The sequence below is a fragment of the Pristis pectinata genome, chromosome 6 (genome assembly GCF_009764475.1).
Source record: "Pristis pectinata isolate sPriPec2 chromosome 6, sPriPec2.1.pri, whole genome shotgun sequence".
Taxonomy (NCBI): Eukaryota; Metazoa; Chordata; class Chondrichthyes; order Rhinopristiformes; family Pristidae; genus Pristis; species Pristis pectinata.
In genome coordinates, this window is record NC_067410.1 from 37,178,164 (window position 1) to 37,204,503 (window position 26,340).

The 26,340-nt window shown below is 39.1% G+C and overlaps 1 protein-coding gene across 4 annotated transcripts in view; it reads right to left on the reverse strand.

The window, feature by feature from the left end:
• Positions 1–26,340, reverse strand: part of LOC127571688 (contactin-4-like) — a 1,728,143-nt gene that overhangs the window by 88,695 nt on the left and 1,613,108 nt on the right. For all 4 annotated transcript variants that reach the window (XM_052018293.1, XM_052018296.1, XM_052018294.1 and 1 more), the window contains 5 exons: positions 25,749–25,983; positions 12,596–12,711; positions 9,242–9,428; positions 7,454–7,566; positions 2,792–2,960 (listed from right to left, as the gene is read on the reverse strand). In XM_052018293.1, the coding sequence (XP_051874253.1) occupies positions 2,792–2,960; positions 7,454–7,566; positions 9,242–9,428; positions 12,596–12,711; positions 25,749–25,983 (820 nt within the window). The remainder of the gene's footprint in view (positions 1–2,791; positions 2,961–7,453; positions 7,567–9,241; positions 9,429–12,595; positions 12,712–25,748; positions 25,984–26,340) is intronic.

A 26,340-nucleotide genomic window follows, 5' to 3' on the forward strand; every position in this document is an offset into this window, starting at 1 on the left:
CCCAGCACTGATCCTGGCAGAACACCAATAGTCACAGACCTGCAGTCAGAATAACACCCCTCCATGCCTACCCTCTGTCTTCTACGGCCAAGCCAATTTTGAATCTGATCTACCAAGAATCCATGGATCCCCTGGGCCTTTTGTGGACCTTATACATTTAAGACGTGGGGAAAGAAATTAAGTCTATGAGAGGATGTCTGAATACATGAAAACGAGAAACATTTATTTCAAAAATTGCAGTTGCATTTAAGCTTTCTTAAACATTATATTAAAGTGATGCTTGCATTTGGCCAAGCTGTTGTTAAGTAACAGCATTGTGTTGCTTTTACCTGGGAATTCTCTGGCTGCACGTTTAAACTCAACAACAATTAACCCTTTAAAAATTTATAACTTGGTTTGTATAAAATAACGGTAGATCTGTTCAATCAAAGTAAGATACTAGCTGCACGAAACTAATTATTTACATTGAAAATCTATTTGCAACATTTTTCCATTTGTGCTAAATGGAGCAGCATATTAGTTTACACATTGTTATTCACAAGTTGTTCAAGCAGAATACTTACATACAATTTATTTTTGAAAGGTAGAATACTCATCAACTTATTTTATTATATTTTTGTACAGCACACAAATAATCAAGTATATTATTTTAGTTTCAGCTTTACATCTGGCCTTGGTCTGAGATAAATTAGTTAGTGAATTAGTTAAGTTTAATTTCCACTAGGGTATTTGTAAAAGTGATCACAAAGCTGTCAAATTATTATAAAAGTCCTTCATTAATGTCCTTTCAGGAAAGAAACCCATACCAGGCTATCTGTGACTAGTTCCACTGCCATCAGAAGATACAACTACACTGACTAAAGTAGTTTAGGATGACAGTCCATTGCCACTTCATGAATTCCCAAGCTTTTTCACATTTTCAGGAATGGAAATGTGCTATCTGATAGCTGAGTTCTCAGTTGACTTTGGCTGGGGGCAGGGGGAGGTGAAGGGCGCACAGCTGGACAGGTGGAGTAATCAGGATGATTTCTGGCCAAAGACACAATTGAAGCTTGTACCTTAGGTCAGGGATGGAGAGAGATTGGAGCCTTGGCTTTGTTTGTGGTGGGAAGAGAGAAAATAAGTCTCGATCTAGACATGTGGAAGTGGTGGGGGGCAGGAGGGATTGAATCCAGTGCCTTGTGTTGGGGATCGAGAAGGGGACCAGAATTGTGCCTTGGATCAGGTGGTGGGGAAGTGGTTAGAAGAACAGTCAGATTCATGATTGGCCAGGGAGGGAGGGACAGGATTACACGGCGTCAGACAGTCAGAGGATCAGAGAGTCAGCTCATTAGACATTTCACTTCAGAAAACAAATTGACTTTTAATTGTGTAATCTTGAAAGGCCATCACTACAAAGTCACATTTGGAACATCAAAATCAGGCATATTCCATATTTTTGAGCAATGTGAAAGTAAAATGTTGGTTCGACTGCCAAGTATTATTGGTTAGGACAGGTAAGTCCTAAGCTGGCAGGGGCTTCTCTTGAGTCTATATGAGTGCATATCACTGCCAGAGGCTAGACTGTGAAATAAAAGGAGTATTATAATTCAGGACAAGGATTACTTAAAACATTCTGGAAAGCTTTATTGAAAAGCCTTTGTGTATTTTCCCAATAATTCAGTAATTTGCTTCTAAATTCCTATTCCTGGATCTTTCAGATCAAATCAATGTTATGATTTGGATAGCTTTTATTGAAATCAGTAATAATTTTGAAATATTAGAATTAGGTTCAGTGTAAAGTCAAGGAATGTGCACTGGGGTCTCTCTGGAGGGAATTATTGCATTGGTTCAGTTTCCAGTTTACAAATCATATTGTCATTCACAAATTCACTGAAATAAGTATCATGCGATCTCAGTGAACTTTTCTGAAAATATATTTCCTTGAAGAGGTGATATAAATTCTGTGATAAGTAAGAATGAATTTGTGCACAATTCCTCAGAATCTCTCAGCAAGCATATGCTGAACTTTTATTCAAGATCAGAATTCATTGATTTCATTACTGCAAACAATCCTAAATCCTCCAGTTTTTCCTCTGAATAAAAATTCTCCAGCTATGACAATTTCTCTTTTGCATTCTCTCTGACGCTGTTTGTTTCTTTCAGTAATGTGGTGACTGGTGACCTTTAGTTTGCACCTTAAGTCTGTGTCCAGTGTTGCCAGATCACAAATTGTGATCACAAATCTGGCAACACGATGATATTCATTCTGCAATATGTCAACTTTTTTTTTAAGTATGCAGTGAAATAAAAAATATCTCTTCTCATGCATTCAAGAGAAACTCCCTGACCTGCTATTTTAATGGAGGTCTTAACTCATTTGAAATATACATTAACAAATACAGCATTTTTGAAACTTATACACCATAGCATCATTTTAAGGCTAATATGCCCTCGTTCCAGCACTGCAATACTATACCAGTTTAATAGAACAAATGTGACACTTGGCTTTTCAGCACATATCACAATTAAGATTTCTAATTGAAGCTCACAATCTGATACCAATTAGTGTCATGTTGTAAAGTGTGGTCAGACTACCCAAAGATACATCAATCAGAAGGTAACAGCATGTTTTCTTCTCTTCAACGGCAGCACTCACAATTCCAAATAGTATATCTGCAGCAAAATGAAAACTGCTGCGACACATATCAGTTTACATCAAAACACAAAGATGTATTTGAACACAATAGAAGCTACTCTCTATTAAATTGAATAAATATTGTCTTTATTACATATAAAAAAGATAACTTACATGACATTCTTGGGATCCTGATTTGAGCACTGCTGATTCCGTCTCCACCATCACTGAATGTCTTCACTTCAATGATATAGTCAGCATCATCGGGTAGTAGAAGTTCCACAGATGTGTTATTGGTTTCTATCACCTTTGTACTACTTTGTCTGTTATTTCTGTATGAAACCTGTCAAGGTATAAGCACAATCAGGACTTATTCATAAAGCTAGACCCATAAGATTGACCAAACGTATTTTTGTTTTCTTCTGCTGCACTAACGTGGATACTAATTATATAATGAAGCAGTTAAGTTTCATTATGTTTTCAAACATACAGACCAAGTTAGTTAATTGTTAGCCATCATTTTAAATTAAAAGCCCAGCACTATGAATGCCATTTGCATTACTGTGAGTTACACTGCACTCTCTATAATTTTTACATTTTTTCTCTTTTCGATTTTGGGTTTCTGTCCACTTTCGATATTGGTTTTGGTGTTCCCATCTGGGGAGATAAAGCAATGTGCATAATTCTCCCTTTTTAATTGAACTAAATATTGAGCACCTGTCTCCACCATGAGCTCGCCAGTGCAATATTATATGGAGATGTAAATTGAAGTTTGGGATTGACCAACCTTGCCTAATTCTTTGTCATTCCAATGCCTACCCACCGAACCACATTTAATTACAAGCATCAAACAACCCAAATACAATGGGAGATTCATAGGCACCCACCAATAGTCCGCACTGTTGCTAGTTTTCTGCAGAACATGATTGTATACTCAGGATTCCAGTCAAATGGTAGAAGAACAGTATCAACAGAAGTGATCTGAACTTTGACTGGATAATAGTGAGGCTAACAACGGCAGCTATGATAATAAAGAAAATTAGACAGCGACTTCTGGTGTCCACAGTGCAGTTAAACATGCAAATCTGGAAACTACTGTCTGAAAGTAGTCAACTTCTCCGTATGGAGCATTATAGCAGAAACTGGCTGCAAAGCTAGACACTGAAATCATGAAAATGTAATGGAGTTTCTTTATTTACACACTAGTTTACCACTAAAGGCAGCAGCAGAAGCCTGATGCTTCCAGGAGAAAGTGAGTTTGTAATAGCATGTTATGTGATTGATGCTGCTGAAAAACTCTCTAGCCCTGAAAGACTTATTTTGCAAGTTATTTTGCATCTCATTTCTTTAAAAGTAATTTATGTTGCTAATTCAACCTGTCCTTCATAATCATCATTATGCTTCTGTACATGATTTTTGTCCTAATTTATATTTCCTGCTTGAGACTTTTCTAATATAGACTCCATCTGTTCCAGTGGGAAATTTTCACCCTAAACTTTTGGATTCCACTGAGATTTCTTATCTAATCACAGAACAAGCAAATTGAGGAAGGAGGATTGTGATTAGCACTCCTTTTAAAGATCTTTTGGTTCCTAAATGGATTTCATCCATTTTTGGAGTGCTGAGCATAAAGTACCTCAATGTCATGAGATGCACAACTGATGCAGGAAGCTGTCAGGCACGCAGAAGTGAATTACATACAGAAGGACCTGGTCTAATTTCCCAATTTGTATGATTTCAGCTGGAAATGATAACTAGTCTGATCTAACTCAGGTTAAGTTGCTTTCACCTGTGAATTGTGCAAGAAAAATGGGCACCAGTGGTTATAATTCTAAGTTGTTGTATTAAAAATAACTTACATATACTTCTGATTTTAATTGTTAACTATCTGGAGACAAGAGCATTATTCAGATGGTGATTAGTTCAGGGCCCAGCAATGATGCACTGTCAATAGTGTGTGCACTCTTCAGAAATTGTCATAATAAAACCATTTCCAATATGTGCATATTTGTTTGAAATACTCTGTTGAATTAGTGAACAGGTGAACTGGTGAACTTAATATTTCTTGAGATTCGGGCAGCACAGTTGGGCTGCCTCAGAGCTCCAGAGACCTGGGTTCAATCATGATTTCCAGTGATGTCTTTGGAGAGATTGCTTGTTCTCACCGTGACAGTGTGGGTTTATCCCTAGTGCTCTGGTTTCCTCCCATGTACCAAAAATGTGCATGTTGATAGGTTAATGCACTCTGTAAATTACCCCTAATGTGCAGTTGAGTGGTAAAATATGGAAGAAGTTGATGTGAATATGGGAAGAATGAAATAGGTTTGGGTAGGATTGGTGTAAAAATGGGCGCTCAGTGGCTGGCAGGGGCAAAGTGGGCTGAATGGCCTATTTCTGTGCTGTATCTCTCCATGACAATGAAGAACGTTTATGCTGAGGAATAAAATATTTTGTGTTTTATGTATTTTAGATGCAATGACATTCTGAAATTTATAGTAATACAAATATCAAATATTTACCAAATCCTTAGTATTGTGATTCTCAGTCTTTCTTGTGAATTACAGAGTATTCTACATTGCTGTGTGTGATCTGTAAATGCTTGAGGCTATGTGATGTGCAAAATACTATAAAGCTGAATTGTTTGTCACTGAGGTCCCTCACCTTAATGAGGTACACATCCACAATGAGAGGATCTTAGTGATTGTATGTACCACTCCCACCATGTTCCACCATGTAACACCCATGAAAACATTTCATCTGTTGTTTCATCAACAGAAAATATGCCCAAATGCAGCCTTAGTTTGAACCTTCTTCAGTGAATGAATACTACAGGGGAGTAATATAACAAAAATAATATCAGGGGAGAAATAAGAGAGCAAAGGGAGAGGTTCATTGCAAGGATTTCAGTGTTATTTTCCGTGAAGCCTCAGAATGTTATTTATCTTTTGTTTTGTTTCATTTTATTGAAATTCAATGCCACCGATCTGGTTTTGGTCAGCATTCTAATGTTAAGGTCCCCAGTTTACAAATGCCCAACTTATGTACAGCTTGTACATACAAGCATGCATTTGGGAGACTGGTAGGATGGATTTCCCAGCTGCTGTGGAGCTACAGGCATCTTCTGCCATGTGGGAAGTCAGTTCACAGCCACATTTCCAACTTGCGATCTGTTCAGGTTATGAACAGTTCACAGAACTGGAACCCTGCTGTAACCTGTGGAGAACCTATATGGCCATTTCCAGCATATTTTGTGTCATCTGTAACACTTAACTTGGCCATCCCTGACATTCATCAGCCTCGTGATCCTGATACTATTTCTGCAACAGATCATACAGATTGATGTCTTTTGGACCACTGCCAGGGATCTCGTGCCATACTCTTTTACTCTTGCACAGTTAGGATACAGCATGATCTTCCCAGGAAAGCCTCAGACCTCTCTGCCTGCAGGCCAAGGACATCGGAGATCACCACACAGCCCAATTGAGCCTGTGGCATATGAACCCGCACTGGGGAAAGGAGAAACAGCTGGCATTTCTGAGCTGACTGTTTTGACAATTCTGTTGTGTCCAAGGCCTTGGGTAGATAATTGGCTAAGGCTGAATGAATACTTTTATGTCTGGAAAGGAGCATGCAATGGGATCTCCCAGGAATGATAATTAGGCCCATTGCTTTTCTTGCAGGAGATAATTCACTTGGAGTTGGTATGGGGAATACATAATGGATCAGACCTTGCAAGGTTGCTCCCTCTGCCCAAAGTAGTTTGCTCATAGTCCTCAAACTACTGCATTTACTTTGCCTGGGGAAAGAGGGAGTATCTTGTTGGCTTTTGCATCCTGGAGTCCAGTGGCATGGTTTGAGTGGCAATAGGACTGTCAATGGTGCACGACAAAGTCTCCATCCCTGAAAACTCTCAATGTCCCTTGTCAGCGAGCAAAGATGGAGGAAAGCCTTGCTAACTATAAAAGCTGTAATTTATTTTTAATATTTTTAAATGTCCCTGATATTCACAGACATTTAAAAACATTAAAATTAAAGTGACTATTCATAAAATAATGATAAGATTTAAAATAAGCTATTTCTCACATCCCCATTGTAATTTTTGGCAAAAAAAAATTCATTTGTGTCCCTTGGTCCTTGAACCATCTGCTACCAGGAACAGATTCCCACTGGTTATCCCATCTCAACCAATTATGATGTTGTACACCTCTATCAAATCGCCTCCAAACATTCTTTGCTCCAAGAGGAAACAGCCTCTATATTCTAACCTTATAGCTACAATTCCTCATCACTGAAAGCATTTTCGTAAATCTTTTCTGTACCTTCTCCAGGACCTGCACATCCCTTTTAAAGAAAAGAAGTAATACTTTATTTCAAGGTTGTACGCACACATATCAGGTCCTCTGTTCCTGTAAACTCTTGAGAATTGACAGTTCAATTGGTTCACACTTGCATTGTGCATATGGGTGACAACCAATTAAACAGTCTGTAACACATTCATTTTGACAGATAGGACAGACTCAGTGCTCTCCAAATAATCCAAGAGCTTCGTAATTATAAACAATTTTACCATCAGAGCTAGATTCCTGTTCAAAATCTGCCAAGTAAAAAAAGTACTAAATGAATTGAGCTCAAAGCTGACGGTAGTGTATCAGGGATTTACTCCCATGGGCTTTTCTTAAAGCTAGAAGATTTCATTGTGCACAGATTGAGATAAATATAGCAGTTTTTGCATCATTACACAGGAGACCTATAAAACAGTTTGCAGTATAATATTCCTTGGAAATAATGTAATCAGATGCTTAACAGGTACTCTTACAGATTATCAGATTTACTTACTTTATATCCTGTCACTTCCGATTCATTTTCCATTGCTTTGACATGGTCCCAGTTTAGAACAACTCTGGAGCTAGCTGATTTCCACCAAATTTTTCCAGGAGCTTGACTTGGTGCTATAAGATAATGAAATAGTAAGTTGATATCATCTAACAGAGAAAACGAACAGTGTGCATGCCAAGGGCCATAGCATTTTATGAGCTGGAATTCTAAAGCCCAGGGATGACATCTACCTGTCCAGGTTTATATGCAAGATCCAACTTGCCATTTGAGATGGATTAATACTATCATCCCAATGCCAAAGTAAAATAAGGTAATGTGCCTTAATGACCACTATCTAGTGGCTCTGACATCCACCATCATGAAGTGCTTTGAGAGGGTGGTCATGGCACACATCAACACCAGCCTCGCAGACAACTTCGACCCACTGCAATTCACCAACCGCCAAGGCAGGTCCACGGCGGAAGCCATCTCCGTGGCCCTATACTCATCTCTGGAACATCTGGATAACAAAGGTACCTACATCAGACTCCTATTTAGTGACTATAGCTCTGCCTTCAATACCAAAATTCCAAAGAAACTCATCTCTAAACGGCTAGACCTAGGACTCAGCACCTCCCCCTGCAAATGGATCCTTGACTTCCTGACTAACAGATCGCAATCATCAAGGATAGGCAGTAATACCTCCTCCACAGTCATCTTTAACACTGGTGGCTGGAAGGCTGCATCCTCAGCCCCTTACTTTACTCCGTTTACACTCACGACAGTGTGGCCAGATTCTGCTTTAACTCTATCTACAAGTTCGCAGATAACACCACTGTAGTGGCGGAATCTCAAACAATGATGGGACAGAATACAGGAAGGAGAAAGAGAGCCAGGTGGCATGGTGTCAAAACAACAACCTTTTCCTCAATGTCAGCAAAACAAAAGAGCTGGTCATTGACTTCAGAAGCGGGACAGAGTACACGCCCTGCATGTATCAGTGGTGCTGAGGTGGCGACGGTTGAGAGCTTCAACTTCCTAGGTGTAAATATCACCAATAGCTTGTCCTGGTCCAACTCTGTAGAAGCAATGGCCAAGAGAGCACACCAGCACCTCTACTTCCTCAGAAGGCTGAGGAAATTCAGCATGTCCCCATTGACCCTCACCAATTTTTATATATGCAACATAGAAAGCATCCTATTGGGACGCATCACAGCTTAGTCTGGCAACTCCTCTGTCCAAGACCATAAGAAATCACAGAGTGTTGTGGACATAGCCGAGTCCACCATGAAAACGAGCCATTGATTCTATCTACACTTCTTGCTGCCTTGGGAAAGCAGCCAACATAATCAAAGACCCCTGCATTCTGTTGTTGTTTTTCCCTTTGTACTACCTCAATGTACTTACGTTTAGAATGATATGTATGGATGGCATGCAGAACAATGTTTTTCACTGTATCTCAATACATGTGATAATAATTAACCAATTAGCAAATACCAATTTACTGTGTAAAACAACTTTTTGGCTATTTTTTTCAGTTTATAAATTCAAGTTTATTTTTATGAAGAGAAAAAGGGAAAAAATTGTTTAAGCTGAACTTCTTAACTAGTAACATAAAGTGTGTTCAGGGTCAGTTAATATTACAGGAGAATGCTTTGTCAGAGTCCATTTTATAAATACAGCTTCAGGTGAAGAAATTATGGGTTTTTAAAATCTCACTTTTCACATTATAGGATGTTGGAAGTATATCTTGACAAATCCACTAAAAATAACTTTAGTAGTTTATAATTTTTTCACAGAAATACTCACGTGGTTTCTTCGTTGTGACGTTAACTGGAAGACTGGCAGGCCCTGTTCCAGCACTGCTGTATGCTGTAACTACCAGGTAATAAAGGGTGCTGCCCTTTAATCCTGTGACTTTTGCTGAAGTATTGTTTCCATTTGATCTCACTTTGCTTGCTACTTCTTCATTTTCATCATCTGTCCAGTACCATATCTTAAGAAAAAGATAAAAAGAAAAAATGAAGGAGTAGGAATTGATCCGAAGTAAATTCATTCCCTATGACCAAGTTCAACAGGAATGCCAAAAACAAAAGTGATGGCATTGATGTACAGCAAATAGTGAAGGATTTATTGTCATCAGACCACCAGTACAATACATTGAAAAGAGATAGTAACTTGGTATTGTCTACAAACCTATACAATCTGTACACTCCAGTTTGTGCAATGGTAAAAGCTGTGAATGAAGTTATTGCTTTGGTATCTATCAGTTTTTTGCACAAACAATGTTATGGCCAACTTGCTCAGTTTTCCACAGTCACCATAATTGATCACTTTATGATACGGAGACACAGGAGACTGCAGATGTTAGAATCTGGAGCAACACATAAAATGTTGGAGGAACTCAGCAGGTCGGCTCGGATCTATGGAGGGAAATGGACAATCAACATTTTGGGTTGAAACCCTTCATCAGGGTCGAAAGATAGAGGGGAGATAGCCGGTATAAAAAAGGTGGAGGGAAGGGGTGGAGCAAGAGCTGGCAGGCGATAGGTAGATCTGGGTGAGGGGGCCAGGTGGGGGAGGGGAGAGTGGGAATAGCACCAGAAGCTGGGAGGTGATAGGTGGAAGTGACAAAGGGCTGAAGATGATGGAATCTGATAGGAAGGGAAGGTGGAGCCTGGAATAAAGGGAGGGAGGCGTGGAAGGTAGACAGAGTAGTGGGGGAGGGCAACCAGTGTGAGAAGTGTGTGGGTGATTGAAAGGGTGGAGGGGTGGGGGGTAAAGAAACAAAGTGATGGGGGACAGAAGGGGAGCAATTACCGGAAGCTGGAGAATTCAATGTTAGCGCCACCAGTGGACTATGAGGTGCTGTTCCCCTAGTTTGCACTGAGCTCATCTTGGCAGTAGAGGAGGCCAAGGACAGACATGTCAGAATGGGAATGGTGAGGAGAATTAAAATGGCTAGCAAGCGGGAGGTTCAGATGGCCATGGCGGACAGTGCGCAGTTGCTTGGCAAAGCGGTTGCCCCGTCTGCGTCTGTTCTGCAATGCAGACTGGGTGACTGCTTCATCGAGCACCTGCACTCCGTCTGCCGTGGCCATCTGGATCTCCAGTTTACCAGCTATTTTAATTCTCCTCCCCATTCCCACACTGACACGTCTGTCCTCGGCCTCCTCTAAAGATGAGGCTAAGTGCAAACTAGAGGAACAACATCTCATATTCCGCCTGGGTAGCCCACAACCCAGTGGCATTAACATTGATTTCTCTGACTTTCGGTAATTTCTCCCCGTGTCCCTTTTCTCCCTCCTCCTGATCCACCTGGGCTCCATCACTATGACTCTTTCCCCTCCACCACCCACCACCCACACTCCTCCCATTGGTTCCCCTCCCCCATTACTCCCATCTGCCCTCCCTACCTCTCTCCCTTTATTCCATGCTCTACCTTCCTCTCCTATCAAACTCCATCACCTTCCATCTATCACCTCCCAGCTTCTGGAGCTATTCTCATTTTCCCTCCCCCATCTATCACCACCTCCCCCCTCTCCCCCACCACCTTACCTGGATCCACCAATCACCTGCCAGCTCTTGCTGCACCCCTTCCCTCCACATTTTTATATTGGCTATCTCCCCTCTATCTTTCAGTATAGATGAAGAGTCTTGACCTGAAGTGTCAGCTGTCCATTTTCCTCCATAAATGCTGTCTGACCCTTTGAGTTTCTCCAGGATTTAGTCTATTGCTGCAGTATATGATAAGCATTTACATTTAGAAAATTGCAACAGAAATGATAACCAAAAACATTATGACAGTAAATGTGTCATGCCAAATGAATATATGTGTGAGATCTAAATGTTACTCAAAGCCCAAAATAAACACAGAAAATGCAGAAACTAGTCAGCAAATCAGATTGCATCTATGGGAAGAGAAATGGAGTTAATGTTTCAAGGTGAAGACCCTTCAAAAGAAGGTTTCACTTGATTTTCATGTGTTACTTAAAGCCCATTTTCCCTTGATTGTTCAAAGTTTCCTATCAACTTCTCTGAACTCATGGGTACAGCTATAGCACAATGGGAAAGCATCATTATCAAAGGCACAGGGCCCAACAGAAACTTTGCTCTACTTCTTTCATCTTTATGCTGAACAAATAGTTTACTGCAAAATGGCACTTTTGTTCAATAATGTCCATCAGTTAGTTTCAATTATGATTTTGTTTTGTCAACATTGTTTCCCAAAGGAAATGCAATGAATACTTAATCTTCAAATATCCCAGGTAAAGTTCAATTCCAGATGGTCGACCTGAACTCAAAATCCAGTTTCTCAAATTATAAAGTGAATTACAAATTTCTCTCATCAAAATTGATAAACTGAGGAAAAATGTATATATTTTCCACAGATGGGCATAAAGTAATATAGATAATAATTTTAATTAATAGAAATTATTGTCAAGATTTTGGACTTCTAAAGCTTGAATAAAATTAATTTCCTTGAGAAATTTCAATTTTCATATTTAGATGTAGAATGTATAATGTGGTATTTAGAGAATACTGTACCTGCTTTTATAAAATTTAATGCTGTTGCAGTAACTATGTGACAGAATCAGCATAAACCAATTTCATAATGTAGTTCAAAATCTCTTTGTTCAGGAAGAAAGAAACCTTTAATGGAAACCTTTAAAGCAGATCTAAACTTTTTGTAAACAATGCCTGCATTCATATAATTTTTGTTTGCTTTAGAAATTGGAAACTATTGTGAGGGGGAAGATCAAAATATTTAAGTATCTGGCTCTTTAAATCATAGGTCATAGAATCTTACACTAGTGATTTATACATTCTAATGAATAGGTGGATATTTGTTGAGTTATAGTAGACTTGAAATGATATCTCCTCAGCTAACCTTGATATAAGTTGCTGTTTGCCACATAAAGCAGTGAAAGTCAAATTATACTGTGTAATATAACATTTTTCATATTCCTTAGACACATAACACAGCAAAAATGAATCAGCTTGTTTTTCCACTCACTCCTGAGACTATTGACAACTCATTATAGATTAATTTTAAAGGATGAGTTATTCCCCAAAGATCCTGCTGACTTGCATGAACTTTAGCTGTAATTACTTGGATTCTTTCCATCCTTCAGAACTAATTACAGAAATCATTTTTCTTACCTCATAACCCCGCACTTTTCCTTTGTTTGTCTCCCAAGGAACAGCTTCCCAGAAAACTTGGACTTCAGAGGCTGACAGGCTTCTGGCTGAGACATTGAACGGTGCTACAGTGGGCTCTAGGTTACAAGGAGGAGAAGCCCATTAACACTCCTGGGCCAAAACTAATTCTGACAGTATTATCCACTTGATGACCTTGGGTTATCAGTTCAAATTGTAAGAAATTGGTTTTCTCAGAAAATTTGTGGGTTCTGTGCAGGTTCAACAGTTTAATTTCTTGTGAGTGTTTCGTTTTTTTAAAACAGATCTTTTCAAGAAAGAAGCATTAATAAAGTATGAGTCCTGAAATCACCAATATCAAGCAACATCTGAATTATGAATCCACTTTTGAATTTTGCGATGTCAAACACATGGTAATTTATATATTATGCAAATTCTCCACTACTCTCACAAAAATAAAAAAAAATGCTGCATTTCATAGCAATATGTGGCTATTATATAGAATTGCAGGAAGAGCAGATCTGGAAAAGTTCACCACAAAATTGTAATTTTTCAATAAGAACCAACGTTCTTTTATGCCCCTAACCAGCAGAACCATCATTTAATTAACAATGCATCAAAAATGTTAGTCACTGTAGCTGTGGATTCCTCTGATCTTGTAACTAATGACCTAATACCAAAAGAAATCACAAGATTTCATATTTAGCTGTAATCTCTGGAAAGGATCATCAGGATCAGAACAGGGTACCACATGCTAAAGAAGCAACGTTTGTCACTGAAAGGATTAATCTGTTGTCAACTGCTCAAGAATTTGGTAAAGCTGTGCATTTTAAAACAAGTATTCAAGGGCAAAATGTGGAATAGCAGGAGACGTGTGGATATAAAGAAAAGATAAATGCCAACAACATTGTACCTACTCTTAACAAGCAGGCAGCAATTAAGATGGAAGTGAAGCTAATAAATCACAAAGAAATGTCATGATGAGGAAGAGTATATAATGCAGAGAGAAATATCCAAATTACTAATTCCACTGTTCTAAGAAGAGCACAACCATGTTGACACCAAAAAGGAGAACAATCAAAGTCAAAATAATAAATTTTATTCTGTGTCTTCAGATCAGCATCTCAGGCCTCTGGATACGAGTCCAGTAAGTTAAACATAATATTACCATACTGCTTAATGTGTGAAGTTATAGTTGTGGGACTGAAACAAATTAAGCATTGAAATTCTATGTGCAGCAAATACCCTCATAATAATGTGATAATCATTATTACTGAGAAGCAACTACCCTGGCACTGAAAATTAACCATAAGTGTGGCATTTCATTCATTCAAGTTTGAATGAGTATTGTTTTAAAAAATGGCATTTTCCTTTCTGTAATTTTCCTTTCTACTGAACCAATTTGACATACAAACATATGAATAAGGAGCAGGATTAGGCCACTTCACCTCTCAAGCATGTTCTGCTATTCAAAGAACTCATGACTGATCTGATTATAATATCAGTTTCTCATACCCGCCTATCTGAGAACTTCTTCCCCCTGGTCTATCAAGAAACCATCTGCCTTACAAACATACAAAGATTCTGCTTTCAACTTTCTTCTAGGAAGACAATCAAATGGCTAAGAGAAAGCGATTTGCCTCATTTAGTCACACATGGGTGATTCCCTTATTTTTAAACAGCTTCACTCCTCACAGAAAAGAAATACAATGGAAAAAATTAGAAAGAGCCTTATCACATTTTTCAAGCCATTTCTGACTGCACATCGTTTAATATTCCTCCCTTTATTTTCATTCTGTACCTTATTTGATATTGAATTCCTACATTTTATAATGCTTGTACAGATCTTGTGTTGGTTGATTCTTAATCCTTGAATTTGATTGATAAGGCAGATAACAGTCCTTCACTGGATCTCAGATGCTATATTTTCCTCATCATGCTGCTATCAGCTTGTACCCAACAACTTCTCATACAATAATTCAAAATACTAACATGAAACTGCAGGTCTCATGATGGATTTAAGGTGGTATTCATGGGGCACTGCATTGTTGGGTATTATTGCCCTTCAGATGAAGTACTAGACTTTGCTTCTGTTGTTTTCAGTGAGTCTCGGGACACGACTTCAAGGAATATGAGGAGATATTCCAGTATCCAGAACAATGTTTCTTCCTCAAAGAACCTAATCAAAATGGATTAACTGTACATCATCATACACGGTGCAGCATACTAGCTGTTTTATCTAGAATCATGGAATTGTTACAGTGCAGAAGGTGGTCATTTGACCCATCAATTCCATCACATAAGAGCTAAGACTTAATTTCAAAAGATAATTAATTAATGCTTGATTTCAGGGTTCCCTGCAAAAAATGGGGTAAAACTCTTTGATTTTTTATTTGATTATTGTACTTCTTTTTGGGAACACTGAAAGTCCTTGCTGTGTTAAATGAGATTATCAGATCCATTAGCCCTTATCTATGGTAAGAAACAGAGAGACTCTTCAAGCAAACAGATTGAAGGATCCTTACTGAGACAAGCCAAGTCTAAACGAGGACATACAAGAAACAAAATGAAAGTTGGATACAATTGGTATAAAGAAGTGAATTGAAGATTGGAAAATAATGAGGCTTTACGCTTGTAAAGTTACATTTTGGGGTTTGAGATGTTGATCAGTGGCAATTATCACTTCTCATCCAACTAAGAACTCACTAGCCTCAAAATTCTATTGTATAGTTCAATATTTTTGTGAGCTGGGGAACAGAATTCCATTAATGCTTATAAATATTGTGTAGTTAACACAGAAGACCAAATTGTTTCTTGGCCTCCTTATACATGGAGGCACCTGGATGTGCATATGCATGAGCAACTGACAGTGCAGGAGATGTATGCATAAGCAAATTTGTAAGCAATAGCATAAGCAATGAATGTGAGAATTGGTTCACTATCAATTAAAGAGAAGCAGCCTCAGCTGGCCTATCAGTATGGAGTTCAAAGCCCAGATTGCCATGGAGTTAAGTCTCTTCTAACTATCCATTGCAACTGCCAATTGCCCTCTCCTGGCTCCAGGTCTCTTTCAGGTCCCATATCACTGGACCACAAGCTTTTCCCTAAATAATCACCATCACCTGATTGCCACTCTTCCATCACCATTACCTAAACTTGACCCTCAATGTTCTTATTAATAATCTCCTCCAACTGCAGCTCCAAAAATCCCCTTCTGGTCACCACAGTCCACCTCCCTGGAGTTCCCTTGTTCCATAAAACACCGATACCATGTACAATTCAAAGCACACATGAACTGCACCATTGGCTGCACAAAACCTGCTGCCTGTCTCTCCACCTTGATCTGTGCATTGTCACCTTAATGCCAAGTAGTGAGCACATGCAAAAGCTCTGCCCCAGGACTGCCCTGACACCTTTGATAGCTTACCACCTGCCAAAGGCTTTTTAATTTTATTTTTTAAACTTTGCTGCTATTTGGAGACCTGTTTAAATGTTTATATAATTAATAAAATGAATAAATCAAGTCAAAAATAAGTAAAACACATTAAAATATCCCAAATTTCTCATTTTTTTTATCACATAGTTAGGAGGGTGCATATGGATTTGGCACCAGTTTTCTCAAATTATCCTGCATTCATTACATACAAACAACAGTAATTAACCTTGTGAAGCAAAGGCAAAGAACTTTGCTAGGTTATAAAGACAAAATTAAATACACCAGATTACTGTGCCAAACAAAAAACCCAGAACTGAATGGCAATGAGAAGATTTAAAGGGGCAGAGTACAGGCAAATGTCGTCCAGAAACCAGTATAATTTAGGAAGAGTTACTGTTGGTCCCTAAAAGTGGTAACCTATTGATGATGACTCTTTGACCTTTACATACGATCAGACCCAGAGGCAGTTTATGTTATGTAAAGCATCAGACTGCAAGCATACATGAGGTCAACATTCAATCCACCAATATGATATTAATAATAAAGCCAGTCATTAAAAACTCATTACACCTCTCTGTACAGCAAAGTTGATGGTAGGTAGTTTCCGGGGTACACAACCATTGACTTGCTTTGCTGTTGGAAGTTCTTCTTTACAGTCAAGAATTTCCTATTTGTAAAACAAAAACTAGTCCAAAAAAATACAAGTCTGCCTTAATGGTAGAATCTCTCATATTAACACTGTACTTTTAAGCTCTCTAGTGCCCTTGGTCCACATTTGCTGGTGCATTTAGGTCTCATTTGTTTTTATTTAACTGTGTTATACTGTCGTCATCTTGAATGTCTGGTACTAGTTCTGAGATTAGCAATGTCAAAATTATATTCTTCCCTTGTCAGCATGACCATTACTGTGAAGACAAAGTAACTTTGATTCCTGACTTGCAACCATCCTAAGGCTGCTTTCTACTTGAATACATCTGTTGGTTTAAGAAACCAAATGAAAAGCCACACAGTACAGCAACGTGCAGGTTTTGACACTTATTCTTTGTACAATTTACCAATTGTGGTTAGGCACTGGTAGAGTACTAGAGTGATGTGTCCTGAAATAGAAAGGGAGACATTAGCTTGGTTTGTACTCCTGATCAGCCTCCAGTAACCCTGCTCAAAGTGGATGTTTGCAGACATCAACTGTGGAATAGATCAGGTTTGCTTCCCTCCACATGAAATATGTCAGTAGGAGTCTATACGAATGGGTTGCAAGTTCATCCTGTCTACGGCCAAACATATAAGAGGGGATTTAAGTTTTTATGTTGTGGATGGTTGCTACTTCTGTATAGAACTCAGAAATGAGATGTCCTTCAAAAGCCTCAAGGATAATCATGCTGCCTTTAAAGACATTGGTGCTGCTTTATTTACTTTACAAAGTTTCTTCCAACTGCACTCAGTATACAAAATGGATTGATAATTTGCAGCTTGGTGATGTTGATTGGAAAAGTGCAATTTATTTTTATGTTGGTGGACTGCTAAAAGCAGGTTCTGTACCGCTGAGTCCATACACATGGAGCAAAAGTGATGGGAGTGGACAGTGTTATTTACTCACTTATCAATGCTGCCAATAAACACCAGTATTATAAAGATAGTTTTGCTCACCAGTATTATGGAAACAAGACTGTTTGTTCTGGCAGTCTGAACACCTGCAGTCATTCTGCAAATCAACTGTGTAAAACAGTGCAAATCTAAGATAGTCCGGCCTCCAGTAAAAACAGAATACATATTTAGATCTTTCAGCCAACTGAGGTGAAATAATAGGACTTGCAATTCTTTTGAATTGGTAATAATTGACCAGCTGCCTTAATGTTCATGGAATGCTGCCTGACCCACTGAGTTCCTCCAGCTTTTTGTGTGTTGCTCCAGATTCCAGCATCTGCAGTCATTTGTGTCTCAGTCAGAATTTTGTGGGACTATTCAATACAAGGTTCTGGATATTTTCCACTTGTGAAGTGGACATTCTAGAATAGTCCCTATCAGACCCCGTGAGGTTCACAAGAATGATCCTGGGAATGAAAGGTTTAATGTATGAGGAGCGTTTGATGGCTCTGGGTCTGTACTCAATGGAGTCCAGAAGGATGAGGGGAGATCTGATTGAAACCTATTGAATACTGAAAGGCCTGGATAGAGTGGATGTGGAGATGATGTTTCCATTAGTAGGAGAGTCCAGGATCTGAGGGCACAGCCTCAGAATAAAGGGACATTCTTTTAGAACTGAGATGAGCAATTATTTCTGCAGCCAGAGGGTGGTGAATATGTGGAATTCCTTGCCACAGAGGGCTGTGGAGACCAAGTCACCAGGTGTAGTTAAGGCAGAGACTGATAGGTTCTTGATTGGCAAGAGGGGTTAAGGGTTACAGGGAGAAGGCAGGAGAATGGAGTTGAGAAAAATCAGCCAAGATTGAATGGCAGAGCAGACTTGATAGGCTTAATGCCCAAATTCTGCTCCTATATCTTATGGTCTTATCTCCCTTCTTAATTATAATTGACAAAAAAACTGTGACATGGCACATGAACTAGTGGAAAACCCAGTATGAGAATGACCATCTGACAGAAATATGAAATGTGAAAGTGATTCAAGACTCATTGTTAACACAAGAGACTGCAGCAGTTTGTTTTTTGCAAGACTTATTGTTGTCTCATTTACACTACCAGTGAACAAATATCATAGCTTTTGTGACCATGACGATGAATACCAGTTTAGTGGCTGTAAAGGCTAACTACCTTTATGCAGATCAAGCAAAGTTTTATACCAATAAAATAATAATACAATAATATGGAAGCGCAGGGTTTGATTTTTCATAAAGAGGGGAAAGGTTTAAAAGGGCAACATTTTCACACAGAGGGTGATGAGTATATGGAACAAGCTGCCAGAGAAAGTAGTTGAGGCAGGTACAATAGTATCATTTAAGAAGCACTTGGATAGATACCTGCGGGAGTGGGCTTAGAGGGATATGGGCTGAATGCAGGAAATTGGGACTAGGTGGGTGGGCACTGTGGTCGGCATGGACTCATTGGGCCGAAGGGCCTGTATCTGTGTTGTATTGCCCTACGACTATAAAACTCTGAGATTTTATAGATTTTATAATCCACTTTGTTCTTTTGGGACACTGCAGACATCAAAAGATAATCAAATTTGGACAATGAGTTTGCTTGTTCAACAAAAAAAATTGAATTAACAAATAATACCTGTACAATAACATCTGACTGACAATCATTATCATCACTGACTAACAGGGATACAGGAAGCATTGACTTGGATCTCCTCCCAGGTGCAGAGCTGCCTGATTTTGCTGGTTGTCTGGCTGCTAAAACTGCTCTCAACTGGAACCAGTCTCTGGGTATGGATATCCACGGGTAAGCCGACTACCCTTACCCTTATCTGATATTCAAGTTGCAAGTTTGCCCCTTCAATTGTTCTGATGGGCATATAAGAATCATTTTAAGTAAGGCAGCCCACTGCTGACAGCATGTTCTGACCTGTGATTTTTCTCATGCAGCCAAAGATACACTTTCCTATTTGTCATTTAAACAATATTGATTCTGTTTCTACACAAGTAAAAGTTAGGTTATGTTACAGAAGATATTGCAATCCTTTGTCTGTGCAGAACAAATTAGATCATTATAAACAAGACTTACTATATAAACTAGAAGACCAGATAACTTATGATTAACACAATGAGTAAATGTCAAGCTCTTCTTCGTAGAGGAAACAAATAAAATCTATTTCTATAGAGATTGTGAATACTGCAAAGGACCTTTATAGTATGTTATAATGTGTCAATTCTGGAGAGAGATGATAGGAAATTCATTAGAAAAGCTATTTTTCAGGAAATTTCCCTGAGGAGGGGTTTAGTATTAACTACACAAGGCTGTTCTTTCACTCATGAATAAGGGAGATATTGTGATCATTTACATCTGTGTTTCTGCAATGGATAACGCAGCAGACACTCTCATAACTTATGGTCTGAATTTGGAATTATAGATTGTAAGCTGAAGTGATAATCATTCAGCAACAACCATCACTGAAAATTTTTGTAACTTAAAACTTAAAAAGGAGTTCTTGAAACAAAGACAATTACTACAGTATAAACTTTAAAATAACTTTTAACTTGGAAATGATCCTTGATAGTTAAGTACATATCCTACATATCAAGTTGCCTTGGAGAAGTTCTCTCTCAATGTCAGCAGTTGCATTTCTTCACTACAAGAATAAAGCTTTCAATACAATAAAACAATATTATTAACTTTTCTTTTGTGTAAAAACCATTATAAGCATGAATAATTCTGAATTTTGTCCCCATTAGGATGTTAACTTCCAATAAATTGTTAAGGTAAACTTTGCTGCTGGCAAGTTACGGATATGGTCCAGTCATTAAGAAAAGATAATCCCAATAATCAGAAAACGAACAGGGTGTGCTCATAAAACATGAGACTGTAAGAAGGATACAAGAAGTATTCCCTCTAGCCTGCTCTGCCATTCAGCAAGATCATGGTCTCAACACTATGCCTCTGCCCTATCTCCATATCCTTTGATTTCATTAATACCCAGAAAACTATTGATCTCTGCTTTGAATGCAATCAATGATGGGACTTTCACTTCCACTCAAAGATTGAAAATTCCAAAGATTCACCACCCTCAGCGTGAAGAGGTTTCTCTGCTTCCTTGTCTGAAATAGTCTTGTCCTTATTTTGAGATTGTTATCCTTTGTTCTAGAGTCCTCAGCCAGGAGAAGGACAATAACAGGAACCAGTCTGGTAAATCTCAGCTGCACTACCTCTTTAGCAAGAATATCCCTTCTCAGGAAAAGAGATCAAAATTATACAAAATACTTCAAGTATGATCTCACTTAGGCATTATGTAATTGTTGCCTTAAGTATAGATGGGTGAATCTGATCTACTTATCTGCTGCTGCACTCAACACCAAGTCCAGGGGTAGGGCACAAACATGAGAGTGAGAGGCACTTGAATTTTTGGGTTGATGGAGTGCTGGAGCTCCAGATGTTCACAATCCATAACACAATCCATGACAATTTGAATGAGGTGATCAAATGTAATATATCCAAGCTTCTTGACAATATGAAACTGAGTGCCAGTTTTGCTGCCAAAAATATACTACCAAATGGATGTCAGCCAATCGTCAAGGGTTCTTTGCCATGACATGGAAGTTGCTCATTGGAATAACCCGTATTAAAGTATCATCTGAGTTCCTTCACCATAAGCACTGTCACAGTTCAGAAATGTGGCCACTCTTTATCCTCAATGACTTTTATGGAATACTGATCACCCAGCAGGGTGATTGTGCAATTTAACTTTACAGTGACACAATGAGGATTGAGGATTAATCATGAACACAAGAACCAAGCAAATCAAGATGCCAAGCAATTTTACACATCCAATCAAAAGAGAAAACAGTTATTATCTTGTCACCTGTGCAGTCTTTCGCATGTCGTACTCCACCAGTGGCTGCAACCAGACTGATGCTTAGCTGCTTAATTGGAGAGAAAGATGTTGCAGATGGTTGGTGAAGGGCAACCCAGAGGAGCTCTGGGCCTAGATGGCCCAGATTTGGACTTCAGCATTTTGTCTTGAGTGACAGCTGTATGAACAAGCTGACCTGGTCCAACCATGTAGACACGATGGCCAAGAAAGCACACCAGTGCCTCGGCTTGCTCAGAAGGCTAAGGAAATTCAGTATGTCCCTGTTGACCATCACCAATTTTTATAGATGCACCACTGAAAGCATTCTATCTGGATGCATCATAGCTTGGTATGGCAACTGCTCTGCCCAAGACTGCAAGAAATTGCAGAGAGTTGTGGACACAGCTCAATCCATCACAAAAATCAGCCTCCACTCCATGGACTCTGTCTACCCTTCTCGTTGCCTCAGAAAAGCAGCCAACATAATCAAAGATGCCTCCCATCCCAGACATTCTCACTTCTCCTCCCTTCCATCGGGCAGAAGATACAAAAGCTTGAAGGCACGCACCTCCAGGCTCAAGGACAGCTTCCATCCCGCTGTTATAAGACTCCTGAATTAAAGATTAACTCTTGACCTCACATTTTACCTCATCATGGCCCTTGCACCTCATTGTCTACCTGCACTGCACTTTCTCTGTAACTGTAACACTATATTCTACATTCTGTGATTACTTTTCCCTTATACTACCTCAATATCCTTATGTTTTGAAATGATCTGTATGGATGGCTTGCAAAATTAATTTTTTCAATGTATCTCAATATGTGTGACAATAATAAACCAACTCCAATGTACATTATCAACACATCAATTAAAAGCAAAACAAGGCCATTTGGCCCCTCAAGCCACATCTGCCATACAGTAAGATCATGGCTGATCCAATAGTAATCTCAGTGCCACACCCACTCTGTTGGTCCCTCTGAGTCTTATATTTTTCAACCAAGTCACCTTTCACTCTTCTAAATTCCTGCAGATCCTCACCAACCTTTCTGCATAAGGCAACTCACTCATTCCAGATACCAGTGTCTGCAAAATGCCCACCTGAGATGTGCAATATGTGTAACGGAATGTGTGTGTAGGTAGACAAGTGCATATTCAGGAGATATGATGAATGATAGATATTGCTGTTGGTGAGTGAAGTTCTGCAGTTAATCATGGATAGGATTTGTTGTTGCTGACACTGAGCTTGACCTCATGACTTAACCATTGCTGCATGAAAGCACACCCCTGAGGTATTATGTACCTCTGCATAACAGAAACAGAGAATGTTGGAAGCACTCGATGATTAAGGCAGCATAAGTGAGAAGGGAAAGAGAGTCAACATTTGAGGTCAAGGACCCTTTAGCAGAATAGGATACTTCAAGTTGGTGGGGGGGAGGGGGATGGGGAAGGGAGGTGGAGTGGGAAAGAGAGAGAGAGAGGGTGAGAGAGGGAGAGACGGAAAGAGAGAGGGAAAGAGAGAGAGGGAAGGGGGAGAGATAGAGAGAGAAAGAGAGAGAGAGAATCATGGGAACATCTGTGATAGAGTACTGATCAACATTGTCAAGGAACAATCCAATCTCTGGGTCTGCTGGCTTCCTGCATTATAACCTCCCATTGGCTTTTTTTTTATCAGATCCACTGTTCCTTGGGGCCTCGAGCATGCAGGACCCACCTACGCATGCCCACCACTTCCACTGGGATTCCAAGGTCAGTGTTGGAGAAGTTAAGCCCTTGCCCCTGTGACTGTGTTGCTTTGCTTCTCCATGGCTCTCCCTGAGCTGCACAATTATTTCCACTGGTGATGATGGTCATGATGAATTCCACATTAAGTGGCACAGGATGATATTTATTAAAGCAGGTTATTTACACCTTTTGTGAGGGACTCCTGAAATTTCCTACCAAAGCATGTATGATTTAAGTGTAAAATCTTACACAAGGTGCATGCATGCATATATTGTGCAAATGGTAATGAAACACACTGGTTTGAGTCTTTCACATGGTGCCATTTTAGCATTTTCAGATGCAGTTCTGGACTCATTGTGTGTTACGGAGCTGCATTTTAAGCTCGCATTAAAGCGAGATTAAAAAATTGTGTCAAGACGAAGGGAATATTTTCAATTAATTTAGGACTATAAAGTTGTCAGTGGGGAAACTTGCACTGATTTCAGCAGCTCTGAATTCATACTTTGGGTCCCAAGGGAGATATCACAAAGTATATTTTTTGAAGTTCTGTATGACCAGAGTTGACGTTTGAACACTTAGATTTAAATGTACATTAACATCTGCAGAGCTTACACAGGCTAAATGTCAAGAGTTACCTTGAGCCATTCCTTCAGTAGCGTATATTTAGATTTGATTCTTCTGCTTGAAATGACAAAAAATGCAAGTTCCTTGACCTTTTGAGCTTTCCAGAAAATAGAATTACAGGCACAGAGGCCTGACTGTACCACTGGCCATGTGGTCTTCTTCACAATGATGGCTCCAAAGTGCTTCCTAACTGATAAAAGGAACAGCGGCAGCTGTTATGGGGCAAGAATGGTATAGTTTTCATCCTTGAGGCATTTCAAAGAGTAGATGGTCTGGTCAGAAAGTAGGCACATTCCTATCAGACAGAAAGGAGGTTTGACCAAAGCCAGAGTTTGCAAAAGTGGAAGCTGAGAGCCACTCACTAATGATTTTCTGATCATGGTCCAATGCGGTATCTGGTGTTGGAGCACCAACTTCCTGAAATATCCAAGAATTAGACTGGGGAATATATACACTAAAATTGCACCAGTTCAGATAAGTTGGAGATTTATCAGCTCTTACTTTAACAGAGAGAAACAGCTGTGACAATGAGAGATCAGTTTTCGGTAATTTAATATACAGTATGTAAATTACCTGAATTAACTAAATAGTTGTGTTTTCTAATGTCTTCAGATAATTAATGTTCTTTTTTTGTATTGAAATTATTGTAATAATTTAATAGCATGATTAATTGTAACCTTTTCATGAATATTTGTAGACGATCAAAATATTCTATCAAATTGCTTTTGTGTGGGGTGCTTGTTCAGGCCTTACCATGTAAGCCTATGACAATTACAAGGCCATGTGGTTCCACCAGTCCTTCATCTCTCCTCCAGTGGTTACCATTATCACCTTTGTTACCTATCAGGTTTCAGCACTGGGAGTCCTTGGGTTCCCACTTATCACCGTCCTACATCCTGTACCTCACCCCCGCAACATGGATCCATCTGCCTTCTTTTTCTCTTTGTCTGCTTCAATCTATCATCTACCTGCCTCTGCTTCTCAATTCCACTCCTCCTCCTCCCCCACCTGAATCCATCTGCCTGTCATCCTTCATCCTTCCTCAGTCCGCCAATCACCAGTTGGCCAATCTCACCCTTCCCCCTCTTGGCTATCTTCCCTTTTCACTCTCAGTCCTGATGCAGGGTGTCGACCCAAAACATCAACAAGTCCTTTTCCCCCACAGAGGCTGAGTTCCTTCAGCAGACTGCTGTTACTCAATATTTTCTACTAATAGGTACAACAACAAAAAATCACAATTATTGGTGAAATTTATATGTCACTGGTTTACAAAAAAAATCAGTGAATCATTCATGCATGATACAATCAGAATGGTTAACATTTATATAAAATATACCTAAAACAAAATATTAATTTGGCTAAATCTACACAGGATATGTGGGTACCATGACATTAGATAACTGAACTTTTGGAATTCTTCTCACATTTCTTGATCTCAATCAAAAAATGAAAGCCAGTTATCTTTACGTCAATGTCAGCCATTTTGGAGAGAACAAGAGACTTTTCAGTGCAGAGGCTCTTGCCATTCTGGGAGTTCTGAAGAAGAACAAGAAAACCCAGAATGCTGTCTGTCTGATTCCCTTGTGTTTCTTGACCATGAAATCTTTTGTTTCAAATCTTTTGTCCTGTGTCTTTTTTTTGCAGATTCTGATATCAGCCGGATGTACAAAGCTAGACATCTTATATAACTGAGAAATCCTGGGGCCTTGCAACATGCGACTTTTATTTGATGCTCAGTTTACCAGAAAACATCAGAAGAAGCCTGGCAGCAACTTGCCTGCTTATGTTTTTGGTGTGGTATGATGGATGGAATGCTTTGGCATGATATGACATGACAGCAAGACCAGGAACTGTGATATGATAATTAATGATTTCAACAGATAACTGACCCAGTTTCTTTCCTTACCTTCCTCAGCTGAATACACAGTGATTACTGAGCTGTAAGGTCCTTCGCCTTTGTTGTTGTAAACTCCAACCTTTACTTCATAGGGAGAGAAGGCCGGAACACTTTCATTTCTAAAAATATATCTTGATGCATCTGCTGATGTTACTGCTGCCTTCATCCAACTTGTTGCTCCAATTGGTCGAAAAGCAACAACATATCCAAAGCCTTCACCATTTTGTAACTCTTCAGGCACAGGCTGAAAGTGAAATCAAACACAAAAAAAGTTATGAACAAATAACACCTGCAAGTTATTTTGGAGATACAAGAATTATATTCAAACTAATCGTACAGGTCACCAAAGAATTGTTATGGCACAGAGGAAAGACATAGCCCATTGGGCTTGTAGTGATCACCATAATGATCTTCTATCTTTTCTTGATCTGGTAGGCAACACAACTGAATGCTTTGTAAACATTGATTATCTGAAAGATACTTCCTTTGTGCCAAGTTCAGGCAAAATAACTTTAAAAATATTCCCAATAAATCTTCTTAAGGATTTTGAATTCTTCAAAGTTTGAACAGCTAGGCTTGATGCACATTCTGCAAATTTGGG